Below are 16,086 nucleotides of genomic sequence, written 5' to 3' on the forward strand. Positions count from 1 at the left end.
GTGGATTAAAATTGCATGTAAGTATTGCAGTAAAGCAGTGGAACAGCTATTTGACTTCAATATTATACTTTTGCTTTTTCATATATAATTAGCATATTTTTTCCTTAAGTGGTGAATTTAGCACTCACTAAACCTTCTGTGGTGTAATTTGAAGGCTGAAATATATAAAAAAATACATGCTGAGTCCAACCTCACGTGGGGCGGCTTATTATTCACTGCACTATATTATTGAGCTATGTAATTTTTGACTGATTTCATCATTGTTTGGTGTTTATGCTCTTTAAGAGGAAGGTCTTGTAATTAGGTGCCCTGTGGAGCATTTTTTTAATGTTACTGTTTGAGAAACTCCTCTTAAAAGTATAGGGTTGTGTAGGGGGATACAATGTCTAGTTTAAACGCCTGTTGATCTTTCACAAAAATGACACTGTCTAGATGTTCTTTTCAAAGAAAAAAATGGTTTCTTGAAAATTAATTTATTTCATTAAATATGTTCGCCCAGCCCAAATGGAAGTTTGTTTTTAAGTCTTATTTGATTTGGGCTTTTTTGTAAAAGGGAGACATTAATTCTGATCTTTGTGTGATATGTTGTTGCACCTGTTATGCTGTTGAAGGGCAATGATTTACTTACAAAAGCCTTAATCATGGAGTAGCTGCAGTGCAAGACATATGTCCATATTTTAAATGAGAAGAGCTATGTATGTGTTTTGTCTATTCTCTTGAGTAATAGATAAGTGATCCTTTGCAATCTTTTAGCTAGCGACAGTTAGAATAGATGTTGTCTAGCCCCTCATGAGGATGAGAAGGTGCAGGGAGCATGTTTTCTCAGTCCTTCAGCCCCTTTCTACCCTATACACTTGCAGAAGCGGCATCCATTGTCTCATCAGGTTATGGCTACATTAGAAATTTCAAAGCACTGCCCCGGCAGCGCTGCGGGAGCGCTTTGAAGTGTGAGTGTAGTCAGAGCCGCAGCGCTGGGAGAGAGCTCTCCCAGCGCTGCTTGTAAACCACATCCCTTATGGGTGTAGCGTGCAGCGCTGGGAGCCGCGCTCACAGCGCTGCCGCCCTGATTACACTGACACTTTACAGCGCTGCATCTTGCAGCGCTCAGGGGGGTGTTTTTTCACACCCCTGAGCGCGAAAGTTGCAGCGCTGTAAAGTGCTACTATATAGTCCTTGTGTTGCTGGTGACTAGCTCTGACATTGTCTACTGTTGACAATTGCTGCACTGGCCAGCAGAGCATGCTGCCTCCATTCAAAGAGTATTGCAGCTCCTCCTCAGATGGGGGCTCCCTCAGTCCTCACAGTCACTACTGAAAAGCCGGCATGCCTCTCTGAGTTGCCTCTTGGGGTGAAGTGTCTCCACACACACTAACCCCAAAACAGGCTCTGGCAGTGACATTCAGAAAAGGTCCTTTCACTTCTATTTTCCTAGTGGAAGAAGCCCTGCTGCCACTTCCCTCTCTTGGAGGCATTATAATCTATTCTCATAGGGAATATCAAAAGCTATATTTCAGCTCTGATGTCAGTTTTTAGAAGAACTGGCAGATGGACAAAAAGCAAATGATAAAGTGACACATGGAGCTTTCATCATTTGTTTGAGCAGTCAGCAGTTTTGCAATATCTTGGTCCCAATATTTTATATTGTTGCAAGGATATAATAATGCTTTGTGTTTTCATAACCTCTGCCACTTAAGATCTCAAAGCACCTTTCAACCATTAGCTGAGCCTCACAGCACCATATTTCTAACAAGTGACCTGAGGCACAGAGTTTAAAAGACTTAGCCAAGGTCACACAACAAGTCAGTGACTAGCAATACATTTTGAGACTTCTGACTACCAGTTCCCTTCTTTAGCCACTAGATCACACTTCTTAATAAGTTATTGATCATCTAGCTGTGGTAATGGAAGCTATAGAAAGGTTTTGTTAAGGGCAAGGAAAGAATTAGGACTATAAAACGTGACTGTGCTTGCAGGAAGAAAATCCTTGATCAGAATTTCTCCTGCTGGGTCCTCTGTGCTCCAGTGAAAAAGTTCAGACAATCTTGCAGCAATTAATCAGGAAGCAGTGCACAAGTGGAAACATCAGACAAAAGATTAGCTTTTGGTATCTGATCAGCTGAACATAAAGAACAAAGTTTCATTGTTCAGTGATATTATTCCGTGCCCCACTTTTTCCAGAAAGAGGTAGCTTCAGAGGAGCTATGGTACACATATTTCATTTTCTACCATTATTAGATCCCATCAGGAAGAAGAAATATAAGTACCATGCAAGAATTCCATAGCATTTCAATAAATGTCTTGAGTATGCATCCAATGAAGTGGGCTGTAGCCCACAAAAGCTTGTGCTGAAATATATTTGTTAGTCTCTAAGGTGCCACACGTACTCCTGTTCTTTTTGTGGATACAGACTAACACGGCTGCTACTCTGAAACTTGAGTAACGATGTTTATCAATCTCTTTAACCGCTGCCTTCATTCTTAGCATTATAATTTTGCTGCAGCTTAATCAGTAATTAGTGAGGAGACCAAGAGAGAGTAGCAGGTAAAGAGCATGCTGTTTAGATTATTATCAGCAGAGATCAGCAAAAGAGCTGGAGTCTGAGATTCAGAAGGATGTACACTTTGACTGCTGATATTGCATTTCTCACAACGGAGAGGTCCAATGAGAAAGGACTTCAGAATTCATTAGTTTTTTCAGTATGTATTAGGTTTTTTTAATTGTTTTTGTTTGTTTGATCTAATTCCATTTGTAGTTTCAGATGGCATTCAGACATATTGCAGATCTAGCTTTTGGAGACATTGTGCATGTAAAGTTTTGTTTCACAGCACAGTGGGTATTGGTAGATTGTGGCATACCAATAGTTTCTCAGCTTTGACAGTAAACTGGTGTAGCTTACTCTATAAGGAGCTGACAGGAGGTGCACAGTTGTGTAAATTTAAAATAGCCTACTGTCATTTATACCTTCTTACACCCTTCTGTTCGTTATTTTATTTGCTATATTCCTCTCCACTGGCTCCACAGCATGTGACATACACTTAGAGTCCCTTAGCTTTAGTAAGCCAACTAAGAGGTGATGTGTAAGGGAGTTGTAAACTGCATGTTAATATTTTGTTGTGAGGCTAAAAATTTGATTGTAGTGGAGTCAGTTTAAGCTCCCTTTAGGCTCCCATAGACTTGCCTCGGAATTTGGCTGTCAGTATCACATTATGTTCCAAAAGCCTGAGGCTGGACTGTTGTGGTGTTAGTTTGCATTTTAATTTTACACCTTAGATTAATTAGTTTTGTGTCACAGGTTACAGTTTACAAGTTGGTATTGCCTCCACAACCCCATTTTGTTCCTTCTGTTTACATCCTTCACCTAGCATCAAAAGACCAGTTTTCTGGAACTTGCCCTTTTGAGGAGTGGGTATGGCTTCCTGCTCCATTCTGGTTTTTGGCCAAAGGGAGTCATCTAATTACAAGATGATGTGCTCCCTCCTTTGCCAGATATGCAGTGGCTGCCATAGTATTGTCAACTGCTTTGAGCCCAGAAATGAAGCAACCTACATCAGATCCCCATGTGCCATTTTCAGTTGCTTCATTCCACAAACACAATAGTGTTCATGGAAGTACAGAATTCTTTTGAGTTCCTTGAATGACTCCTCTTCATGATCATTGTTTAGAAGGCATCTTTATGTCTAAATATCCTAACAGTGGTCACCATTAAAAAGTCAACATTTACAAAATCGAATGTAAGATACTACCACTGTTTCATATTCTAAGGCCTGCATTTGGCAGTAGCACAGTATCTCAGATAGCATATTTTCATAGCCGTTAATAAATGTGGATTTTAAATTATTTCTAGATATTACTGTGATATATATTACTCTGTTAGATGGATCACATGATTTACTGTAAAACATCTGTAATTCCACTAGTGATTTTGATGGTGGTATCCATGTATACAAAGTTACACACACACACACACACAGAGTTACACTGCAACACACTTTCCTTGATGTTTTATAACTGCAGTTGTTACTGCAGTTCTTCTACTGTTCTTAAGAATCTTTTAGCAATTATGATAGACCTGATCCTGCTGTCATTACTCAGGCAAAACTTTATCTGTACTCAGTTTGAGTTATTCCCAGTAAGGGCAAAAGGAGTTAATTCACTGTTTTTATGACAAATCTTTATTAAATTTAAATTCAATTATTTGTGCAGCTATATTGGGACACGTAATTTCTTGCTATTTTTGTTACCTTTATTATACTGCATTTTATTCTGTTTTTAAAACAGCTATTTTCTCTCTCTTTCGCAGGCAGAAGAAAAGGCACATTCGGAGGTAAAAATCTTCCCTCAGTGTGATAGGATGCTTGTATAGTAGTATTATTAGAGCTCATTAGTTGACAGTATTGCTACAAAGTGGAGATTTGCTGCAAAAAAAGACACTATGCTAAAAATGCGCTGCAGCTGTGCTGACAAATGGTTTTCTAGTCCTCAAGCTGCAGAATTTTTGGATCAGTTACAAAAAGGTGGAGAGAGTCAATGAGTATCTCAACCTTGAGGCTGAAGGGGTCGAGATTTGTCTCTTTTCAGACCTCATCTGTACAGTTCCCTATTGAGCCAGAAGCATCTGTGCAGATCAATGCAAGTGCTTCCTCTTGTGAGCAAGAAAACAAGGTTCACTCTTGAGCCTGTATCACCCACGTCATATCACGTTGCACAGTGCTAAATTACTGAGACAGTCCATGTTGATGAATTTTAAAGAAAAGCATATTGTCACCACAAGTAAATCAGTTGTGAAGTAGGAAAAAAGCCACTCTCTCCTCATATTCTATATGAACTAGTAACAAGAGTAGCTCAGCAGCTAGATCCAATTATAGCCTTACCCAAAGGGAGATATTAGTGCCATTTCTGCTGGAGCACTGGTAATAAAATGGCACCAAGGATCCTGCTGCCCCTTCAGACAGACACACACTTTTTTGGAACATTTTCTTAAACCTTCCTTGATTCCTGCAACCATTCTGCATTTCTTCTACACTCTAAATGTTTACTATATGGCAACGGGTTGATAATGACACTTGTTAAAAGGCGTTATGAAATACTTTGGAGGTGGGGAGAAAAATAAGCATATCCTCTCTTACCTCACAGTATATTTCAATATTGATTTCACCTAACACTTTCTGGAGCCTTTTCTATGAAAGCCAAAGCAGAGGATTTACTGTTAACTTACAGCAGCTTAGGTGGCATTTTTACATACTTCACTTCCCAGTGCACAGAGGAGAAATTGTCCCTCTTTTTGTGACTTTGTGTCTTGAAGATGAGTTTCATGGACGTTATCAATCTCTAGGGAAAAGGAGTATTGAATAGCACAACATGAGAACCACCTTATTGTAGCTGCAGGAATGTGCTACAAGTGTAGCTAAAACAAAAAGGGGAGTAATTAGCATTGAAAACAATGGAGAGAGTTTGGGGAAGGGAAAACAGTTCAGAATGAAGAGAAAGCTTAGTAACCTATGTCCCTTGCTTTGCACCAGTGAGAACATCCTTGGTTCACACACTAGCCTTTGTATCTATGAGTACTCATCGATTTTTAAAGCACGCACAATATTTTTCTTATTGATTTTCATGGGAATCCCCTTGCCAAAGCACTGCAATCTCTTTTATAAATGTAAGCATTAATGTGAAAATGATATGTGTGTGCTCACTTTTCTTGCCTGGCTTTACCCATCTTACTTTTGTGCTGGGGAGGAATTCATTGTATGTGAGAATCAGAGAGAGATTTAGAGCCCTATCTGTCACCTGAGCTCTCAGATAGGAGTTAAGTGGAGTTTAAGTGATGCACAGGCATTGTGCTTGATATCTGTACTGGGTGAATTTCATCCTCATGCACTGCATAAAAATATTTTTTCTGAGGCAAGTGTTTTTCCTAAAAAGAAACATTAGACATGGGTTGAATTTATTTTCATTCTTGAAAGTATGGAGAAGAATTTAAATGTACTTGTTATATTTGTCCCGCAGTACAGTATTTTAAAACATATGAGGTGTTAAGAGGGCATACAGTTATATTGCACTGAATGCAGGGGACTTTTCCTATAGCAGATGTAGTAATCTTTGAAGTGAGTGCATGAAGTGCTTCAATTTTCAAGGACCTGAGGCTTTATTAGGGGTGGTACAAATGATATTGTATATATCGAGCCACATTTTCAAAAATTAAGTCCTAGAAAATTTGGTTCCAAACATCACATTTGCACATTCAAGCTGGGAATTGTGCACGTACTGTAAGTACCCATTTGAACATTAAATGGGGCCTTTGAGTGTACAATGGAAACATGCACAAATGCTATGTGAGCAGTTTAAATGCCAAACTATTATGATTTTATAATTTGGCTTTCTGAGTATTTTACAATTAATATATATGGAATTACAATACTGTAAAACATTAATGATCCTCTAAAGAAAAAATAAAGCAAATGAAATAGCTGATGAAACAAAAATGTGATATGAGTTTATCTGTTCTCAATACAGCAAATTCATAAACTCCGAAGGGAATTGGTTGCATCACAGGAAAAAGTTGCCACCCTAACATCCCAGCTTTCAGCAAATGTAAGTAGTTTTTGCTTTATTATTGTAAATAATTCTTGAAACAAATAACTTCCAAAATCTGCTAGACTACTACTAAGTTCTTAAAGATGTACTGTAATCTTTCAGTTCAGTGCAAGTGAAAGGTGCCTAAATCACAGTCCTGGAGACTTGAGGTCCTTTTAACTATGTATTTATTTCAATGTGTTTATAATGCACAGATAAGATTGGTATGGGAACCTATACCCACTGAACAGGGACAATATGGGCAATCCACCAAATAGCTTGACCCGAAATGGAAGAGTTCATCTCCTGGTGTTAGAGCCTTACAGTCTCCATGCTGCTCATTATTTAGTGTCTCTTCTGATACTGTCAACAAGAGTACAAGCTGTAATGTTATTTTGTGATGTGATACCTGTTGCCTGAGGACCCAGTTCTGCTGCCCTTATTCATGTTTAGTACACCTCTATCCTGATATAACGCTATCCTTGGGCGCCAAAAAATCTTACTGCATTATATATGAAACTGTGTTATATCAAACTTGCTTTGATCTGCTGGAGTATGCAGTCCCGCCCCCTGGAGCACTGCTTTACTGCGTTATATCCGAATTCGTGTTATATCGGGTTAGGTTATATAGGGGTAGAGGTGTACCTGAATAGTCTCATTTTACTCAAGGGTGACAGAATAAAGCCCACTTAAATGAAGCCACCAATCCATTTTATGGGTTATTGAAGAACTAGTGGAATGTAAAGGACTTGAATCATATCTGGTCAGAGACAGATATGAAACAGCAACCTATAGTTGTAGCCCCCCCAACCCATTTATTAGGGCATATTAAGTATAGTTGTGCTGCCCTATAGTCATGCAATAGGGATAACAACATTTCATTACTCATGCATCCAAGACTTATGTGAATTTTAACCCACAACAGCCAAAATTGATCACTTTCACAGAGCATCTGTCTGCTAATCACCTAGGCAAAATAGACTAGGTATGTCTATGCAAATATGACTATTAGCGGTAAATATGCCCAATGGCCTGTGATGGGATGTTAGATGGGGAGGAATCTGAGTTACTACAAAGAAATCTTTCCTGGGTGTCTGACTGGTGAGTCTTGCCCACATGCTCAGGATTTAGCTGATCGCCATATTTGAGGTCAGAAAGGAATTTTCCTCCAGGGCAGATTGGCAGAGGCCCTCGGGGTTTTTTGCCTTCCTCTGCAGTGTGGGCACAGGTCACTTGCTGGTGGATTCTCTGCACCTTAAACCACAATTTCAGGACTACAATAGCTCAGACAACATAGGTTAGGGGTCTGATACAGGAGTGGGTGGGTAAGATTCTGTGACCTGCGTTATGCAGGAGGTCAGATTAGACGACCATAATGGTCCCTTCTGACCTTAAATTCTGACCTTAAATGATTCTGTAGCAATGGTAAAAGACCCTGTATTCCATTATATGTCACCTAAACCACCAAGTCCTCAAAACACCTTTTTGCTTGTCTGAGCCATAATGATAGTCTCATTTTTGTGATGGATATTAAATTTCTGCTACAGAGTACATTTATTACATTTTTAAAAAATTGAACTGCAATTTTTAGTGCTGCCTTACTGAATGATATAGACCCCAAAGGAGACGGTTAACTCATATCAGCTGCAATAAAACAATAAAATTTTTTGAAGATTTATTATATTAGTATACTAAGTAAAAAAAAAAAAACTTAAAATCCTCTATTTGGAAAATTCAAATAAATACCTTATCATCAATTTTTTATAAAAAGAAGAAAAAATAAATATTGAAGTGAGTACTATGTTGAAAGTATATTTTGTGTTTCTTCCAACTTCTGCAAAATGAATTAATTTGGCTTTCACTGAAGTAGTGTAATTGTCATCATGCAATAAAATGTAAAGTGTCATCTTATGATGGTGGTGAGCGTAGAAAATTATCCAGATAGCTTCCTTAAATAATATGGTTTTCTTACAGTATATGGAGTTAAGTGAAGATTAATATCAAGGGACTTTCCAGCATAGCTAAACACACAATTGTCCAGCCAGTTCTTCAGAAAGAGTTTTTACACAACCAAAATTTTCCAGCTATTTTCCTTTGTTGAATTTCTGGGTAGAGAAACTGAAAAACTTAAGAGTCATCGCTAACTTCACCTGTGCTACACCAGTGTCCTAGAACCGTACTGGTTAGGTTTCCCATGAGGATATGGCACAGAGACAGTGGTAATTGCTTAGAGGACAACTTGCACCTAACCATGGAAAGTAGTCAGACTTTGCAAGTGATACAAAACTACTCAAGATAGTTAAGTCCCAAGCAAATTGCAAAGAGCTACAAAAGGATCTCTCAAAACTGGTGACTGGACAACAAAATGGCAGATGAAGTTCAATGTTGATTATTACAAAATAATGCACATTGGAAAACATAATCCCAACTATACATATAAAATGATGAGGTCTAAATTAACTGTTACTACTCAAGAAAGAGATCTTGGATTGTTCTCTGAAAACATCCAGTCAATGTACAGCAGCAGTCAAAAAAGTGAACAGAATGTTGGGAATCATTAAAAAAGGGATGGATAAGAAGACAGAAACTATCATATTGCCTCTGTATAAATTCACGGAACGCCCACATCTTGAATACTGCGTGCAGATGGGGTCACCCCATCTCAAAAAAAATATATTGGAATTGGAAAAGATTCAGAAAAAGGCAACATATATGATTGGGGGTATGGAACGGCTTCCATATGAGGAGAGATGAATAAGACTGGAACTTTTCAGCTTGGATATGATAAAGAGCTATAAAATCATGACTGGTGTGGAGAAAGTAAATAAAGAAGTGTTGTTTACTCCTCATAACACATGAACTAGGGTTCTCCAAATGAAATTAATAGGCAGCAGGTTTAAAACAAACAAAAGGAAGTATTTTTCACACAATGCACAATCAACCTGTGGAAGTCCTTGCCAGAGAATGTTGTGAAGGCCAAGACTATAACAGGGTTCAAAAAAGAACTAGATAATTTCATGGAGGATAGGTCCATCAATGGCTATTAGCCAGAATGGGCAGGAATGGTGTCCCTAGCCTCTGCTTGTCAGAAGCTGTGAATGGAAGATGGGATGGATCCCTTGATGATTACCTGTTCTTTTTATTCCCTGTCGCACCTGACATTGACCCCTGTTGGAAGACAGGATACTGGGCTAGATGGACCTTTGGTCTGACCCAATATAGCCGTTCTTATGATCTTATGACTATGTTGAACAACACCATTTCCCTGCTATTTCAGTCTCTGAATGATATCAGTGCTTGGAACAATAGCAGTAGGTTGAAATTAAACTCAGTGAAGATGGATATGATAACAGAGGAAGAATAAAACATGTTATGAAAACTGGTCAACACTATATCATTACTCTCAGAAGAAAACACTTTGTGGCTTTGAGTTCCTTCTGGACACATACCTGACACTGAAGAGGCACAGTCCAATAGCTGCAAAAAGTGCCTTCCACTTATGATTGTCTAGAAGTCTGAAATTCATCTGCCTAGCAATAGAGTTGATCGTGATAATTCATGCATTTGTGTTCTCCAGATTATTGGAATGAGCGCTACCCAGCCATGAAACCTTAGACGCACACAAGCTCCAACTGGAACGGCATGCAGCAGCTTACTTGTCAAGCAATGCTGGTCTGCAGGAGCACATCATCCTGGTCATTACACATTGAATACCAGTTTAAGTTTGAGGTTTGAAGTTACTGGCTCCTTATGGAATGCCAGTTTAAATTTGAGGTGTTCAAAGCCCTCCATCAGTTGCACCAGGTTATCTCAGGAACTCCCTCTTCCTTGATGACCAAGGCCAGCCACCACAGGTGCACTCCTCAGGAACAATGAAACAATCACCAAGAGCAAGACTAGTGTGAGCGGTGACAGAGCTTTCCTAGCAGCTGGACAAAACTGTGGTGATCCTTTGTTGTTTACAGTGATGTAACTGTGTTGGTTCCAGGATATGAGAGAGACAGGCAGGTGAGGTAATAACATTTATTGGATCAACTTATCTTGGGAAAGGTACAACCTTCTGAGCTATGCAGATCTCTTCTTCAGGTCTGGGGAAGGAAGCAGTGTGTCTGAGCTAAATACAAGTTGGGACAGATTGTTAAGTAGAAGTACACATGTTGGAGGCAGTCACTTGAAATGAAGTGGGCAATTGTGAGTTAGATTGTTATGCATAAAGGGTTGGAAGTGGGAAATTAAGGGTAATTAAGGGCAGTGTGGTGTGTTACAAATTGTTGTAATAAGCCGTAAAATGATCCTTCCTGTAAGAGCTAAAATGACCAAATGCTTCTGACAGGACTTAAGTTCTATCTTTTCAATGTAGCTCTCCCATCGTATCAATGATGATAATTTCTTTTTAAAATGTTTACCTCTCCTAGAATAAGGAGAAGAGGACTACAGAGATGATGCAAATTTAGACTCTCTGTAGGATTTATATAATTCTATAAGGTACTCAAGATACCACAGTGATGAATGCAGTACAAATATAGATTGATGTGGAGGGGAGAACGTTATAATACTGTGAGTGGAATTCGTGTGCTGCAATAACAGTGCTGATCTATAACCAATGGAAAGTGGGCTATTTCACAGAGAGCTCCCTGTTATTCCTCCCAGTTGTCATACAGAAATGACATGAGTTATTGAACATGTTATAAGAAGATAATGCAATATAGGGAATGTGAGCACTGTGTGTACTGTGTGCAGTTACTATGGTTTCAGAGTTACCAGATAATGACTGTACAATCTAGTGAGGTTTTTAAAGGCAGTTCAGGAAATAGCTAGAGTTACCAACTTTGGTGAAAGTTGAGATGTTTGAGAAATAATATTATTGTAGATTTTACTTGGAGTGTGCTTCCCTCATAATGTGTGATAACACAGTACATTTAGAATGTACTATATCTACTCAGTGCCTTACTTACTTTAAAACCTAGAGGTACTGAAAATTCTGAGATGGTAAAATTTAGACCTACAGAGATTTCCATTAATTTGAGGAAATGTCTGTGCATTCTCAAGTACCAATATGTGGTAGCTTTGGGAAAATGATGATTCTCTGATGAGATTAGGAATCCCTCAGCGTGGCTAGCTGTTGTTGGGTTACTCGACTGAGATTTATAGCCTGAATGACACACCCTTTCTTGGGCTGTGATTTTTTTTTCTTCATATCTTACAAGAAAAACAATATTGGGCTTGATCTTTACTTTGATGGGAGGTTAACATAACAGAGAATCTAAAAAACAAGGCTGCCTCAGGATGTCATACTGGTGATTCGTTAGGTGACACTTTTCCTTCCACTACTGAACCAGTGTTCCAGCATGTTCCAGCACTGTCCCAGAGAAGACCAGGAAGCAGTTAGTCACTCAGCAAGTCACAATTTGCCGCCTTCTGTCTTCTCCCATGTTCTGGTCTAATACCAGAAGCAGCATATGATACCCCACAAGCAAGCCTATCTATGCTTGCCAGCATGTTGGGGTGGGCAAGTAAAGTCTAGGCTCTGCCCAGTCCCCACCCTCTCCCACTCACTTGCACAGGGATGAGGGAGACAGTGTCTCTTCCCCCTTCTATGCTACAACCTGTAGCACAGATAGCCAGTGCAAGAGAGAAAGGGGATATAAGGTTGGATTTTTTAGTCAAAATTAGTCAAAATTACTTTTTGTTTAGATTTTTACTTCAATTTAATTTTTTAAAGGAAAAAACATGAAAAATGAAACAAAAAATCATTTTGTTTGACACAAAATGACACCTCCCCCCATCTTTTGGAAACAAATTATTTGCACAGCACTTTTGTGCATCTGTGTGTATAACAAGAATGCCAAGTTGTAAGACCTCTAGTCTCACGGGAAGAATAGCACCCCCAATAGCTCAGTAAATGCATAGACTATATTTGTCTGTATATACATATATATGTAAATCTCTGTGTGAGAGTATGTATTTGTGTATGCAGATACACACCATGTGTAGTGGTGATATCCATGTGCTAAACTAAACTTATCATACTCTCTTGACTGTGTCACCTGCCTACTAATCCATCTCCATGGAAATTGCTCATACCATCCTAAACTTGTGAGCAGTTTAAAAGACATGCTGTTTGCAGCAGGAAAAAACCTCCCACAGAAAATTCTCCTCTTTTTCCAAACCCATCAACATGTGGAATTTCTCCCAAATGTATACTTTTTTGGTGCATGAAACTCAGGGGGTTTCTTATCCTCCATGCATCAATAGGGGATTTAGATTCTTTATTAATTAAAAAGATCTTAGATGAAAAGCAACCATTACTTATAACTGCAACTTTCTTGCATGCTGTCACAAGATATATATTTTATAAATCTGTCTGGTGGAAATCACTGTCAGAATTAAGTCCAATCCTAGGCTGCTTCCCTCTCTTATCAGTGATATAAAAGATTTACGGCCTAATAGAAAACACCTTCCTATAAACCCAAAGAATCAAAGGGACCCTCTTGCTGATATGATACATGTAAGTGTGTTATGTGTGTTTTTTTGGGGATGTTTTATCAGGTCTTATTTACTATTAATAAAAAGTACAGAAGGATTTTTGTTTTCAATAAATTAATTTATTTAATCATGTAATTGGTGGACTGTGGATTTATTCTGTTCACAGAATAAAAAAATATTGCATATTAGTTTAAAGGTAATTTTTATATATATACATATAGTTAAAGATTAATTATCATATGACAAACTCAGGTAGGCTTTTCATTTTATTTAGACCATTTCATCTTAGTAAACACAGGTTTTAGCTATCAAATAAATACAGAATTCTATTTATATGTCTTTAAAGCTCTGAGGCATACTTGACAAATTTCCTTCATTTCACTCATTTTGATACCAAAGTTACCTACATTCCACAGAAATGTGAAGTTATTTAAAGCTGAAATAATCATGAACCAGTCAGTATTCTAGAAGTTACACTAAAAGAAGGAATCTCACAGCATTTTCAGTTTCCTGCACAAATAATTTTGTGGTGTCCCTCACATTGGGTCTTTGTCACACATTACCTCTCACTTTTGGGTCACAGCAAGTCAAATGTTGTATGAAAGAGTTTCCTGTATTGTCTTGGCCCGGACACTGTTTAACCATTTCAGATATCCATGTTGTGGAAATACTCATCTTTTGATCCTCAGTCCGCGAGCCTCCAATTTCCCAGTCCTTTCAGTATCTGGAAAATATGCAACCCTTTGTTCTCACTCTGCTCTGGGGAGAAAAATCTATTGCTAATATTCATCATTAATAATTATGTCCTCAACCACCCTCCCAACTTATTTTACTGTATAAAGTTTCTCTTGACAAACTCAAGCAAAAGTACTCCATCTGAGTGAAAACAGAACATTTTTGTCTTTCATTCCTTTTCTATATTATTATGCATCTTTTCCTTCATTTCCTTAGTCATGAAAGCATCGTGGTAAGGCTTATGCAGTGCATGTATTGCTACAAGAATTGACAAGTTGAAATATGATGAAATTAGTCAAGGCTTTGCTTTCTGTTTTCCGATTGACGCCTGTCAATTACAAGGTAGACCATTCTTCATATATTTGGAGACCCTTGTTAAAAGTTTTGCTTGTTTGGGTTTACTTTTGTTTTGCAAGTTTTGTTATATCAAGCACTCTGCTTGATTTCATCTATTTCTCTCATTTGATAAACTCCAAAGTGTTTTACTTGTGAATGATTAAACCTACACAGAGTCCAGCTGCTGCTTGGGTGCTTAATTTACAGTTAGTTTGAGATTCTGGCTTTTAGTCTGTTGCTTGGTTCTGTGCCACTGAAGGGAAAATCTCAATACTAATTAAGAAAGGGCAGCTTTTAGTTAAAAATGTATCCAACCAGCAAACTTCCTGCGTGACTGACAAGGGCTCAGATTCCAGTCATCAGCCTGAGCTTCAGTCCTTCCCTGTGTTTTCAGTGTTACTTTGATCAATGCCTCATACTGTATAAATCTGAAGGGTGCATGATGGCAAAACTGTAGTAGACCCAGGATGCCACTAGAAAGCAGAGGGGGTTCTTTGGCTAACACTCTTGTTTGGCCAGCCCTGAACCACTATCCTACGGCCAAACAACAAGATAATAGCAGGAGGCGAGCAGGAAAGGTCACTAGATGTACAGTCACTTCTTGCAATCAGCCAGATCCCTTGTGGCCTCTCTCACATCCTTTCATTCAGCCATGTCAGGTGGGAGGAAATTTATTTACTTATCTTTATTTTATAAATGTGAGCAGAGCAGTACAAGCTATAAAGAATGTGAGCAAACATAGCCTTGGGTATATAGACATGACATTCAAGGTGGGCATTAAACCCAAGGTTGTATTTTCCAAGAATGTCATACAATTCAATGTGTAAAATCAGGTTCTGGTCTTCTTACAATGTGGGACTCATTCTGCAGATCCTGTGCATGCACATCTCCAGTTGCTTTCCAAGGGAGTTGTAGATGCAAGGAATGCAACATCAGGTCGTATAGTAGATATGGAATTAGTTGTATAACTTGTTACAAAGGAATAATATTTGGATATCCTTTGTTCTAGAAATGCATACTCTGGTTTCTTTTCAGATCGTATAAATCTTTTGCCTAACAACATATGCAATTCCTTAACTATGGCTCCAGAATATCACTTCAAGTACCAATACTGCACTATAAATGTAAAAATATAAGCATGTTTGTGTTGAAATAAGTGGCATTTATGCTAATTATTCTAGAGTATTTTACTCATTATTTTAATTGTGTAGACTGTAACTGAAGCCATCTTCATAATCGACTAAGCCTTTTGAGATGCAAAGGATTGATTGTTCAGAAATATTATTTTATAAGAAACAAAGAATGGCTCTTTTTTCCACATTATGGATGATTTCAGTTCTTCACCCAAATTTATCAAAAATATATTATTATTCAGGTTTTGAACTGGAAATTCAAAAGTGTAAAATAGATACCTCATTTAAATTTCTAAATGTTAATAAGGGTTTTTTGTAGCACAGCCGTTGTCTGACATTACACATTTCAGTTGTGGTTTGGCTAATCAAACTGAGAGGGCTTTTCCAATGAACAATCTGGCTAGATTGTACTATGCTTAGTCACTTCACTGAGAGTAGTCCCACTGACACCTGTTCACGAATAGTCCCTCTGACATGTGTTTAAATAAGTGCTCACTAAAGTCGCTGCATGGTCCAGCTCTTTGAATTTAAAAAAATATTTATTTGGTAGGCCATTACTCTATTCTATTGTGATAGACAACAAAGATAATAAAAGTAAATATTATTCAATACAAAAATAATTATCTAATTATTTTCAGCATACAGCTTGCTTCTCATTCATGAGGTTTATGAAATAACGAAATAAGAGCATGTTTTGAGCCCCTTAACATCCACAAATCCAGTCTTATTTATACTCCTGACAGAGTCTCTCAGGCGAGATCCAACATCATCCAGATGCAATTCCATTCATGCTTTAAAATTATGGAATTTTTAACTACAAGGAAAA

At 38.1% G+C, this 16,086-nt stretch overlaps 1 protein-coding gene across 11 annotated transcripts in view; it reads left to right on the forward strand.

The window, feature by feature from the left end:
• Window positions 1-16,086, forward strand: part of NAV3 (neuron navigator 3) — an 859,499-nt gene that overhangs the window by 807,203 nt on the left and 36,210 nt on the right. For all 11 annotated transcript variants that reach the window (XM_075066761.1, XM_075066765.1, XM_032798953.2 and 8 more), the window contains 2 exons: window positions 4,301-4,324; window positions 6,511-6,588. In XM_075066761.1, the coding sequence (XP_074922862.1) occupies window positions 4,301-4,324; window positions 6,511-6,588 (102 nt within the window). The remainder of the gene's footprint in view (window positions 1-4,300; window positions 4,325-6,510; window positions 6,589-16,086) is intronic.

The sequence above is a fragment of the Chelonoidis abingdonii genome, chromosome 1 (assembly GCF_003597395.2).
Source record: "Chelonoidis abingdonii isolate Lonesome George chromosome 1, CheloAbing_2.0, whole genome shotgun sequence".
Classification (NCBI taxonomy): Eukaryota; Metazoa; Chordata; order Testudines; family Testudinidae; genus Chelonoidis; species Chelonoidis abingdonii.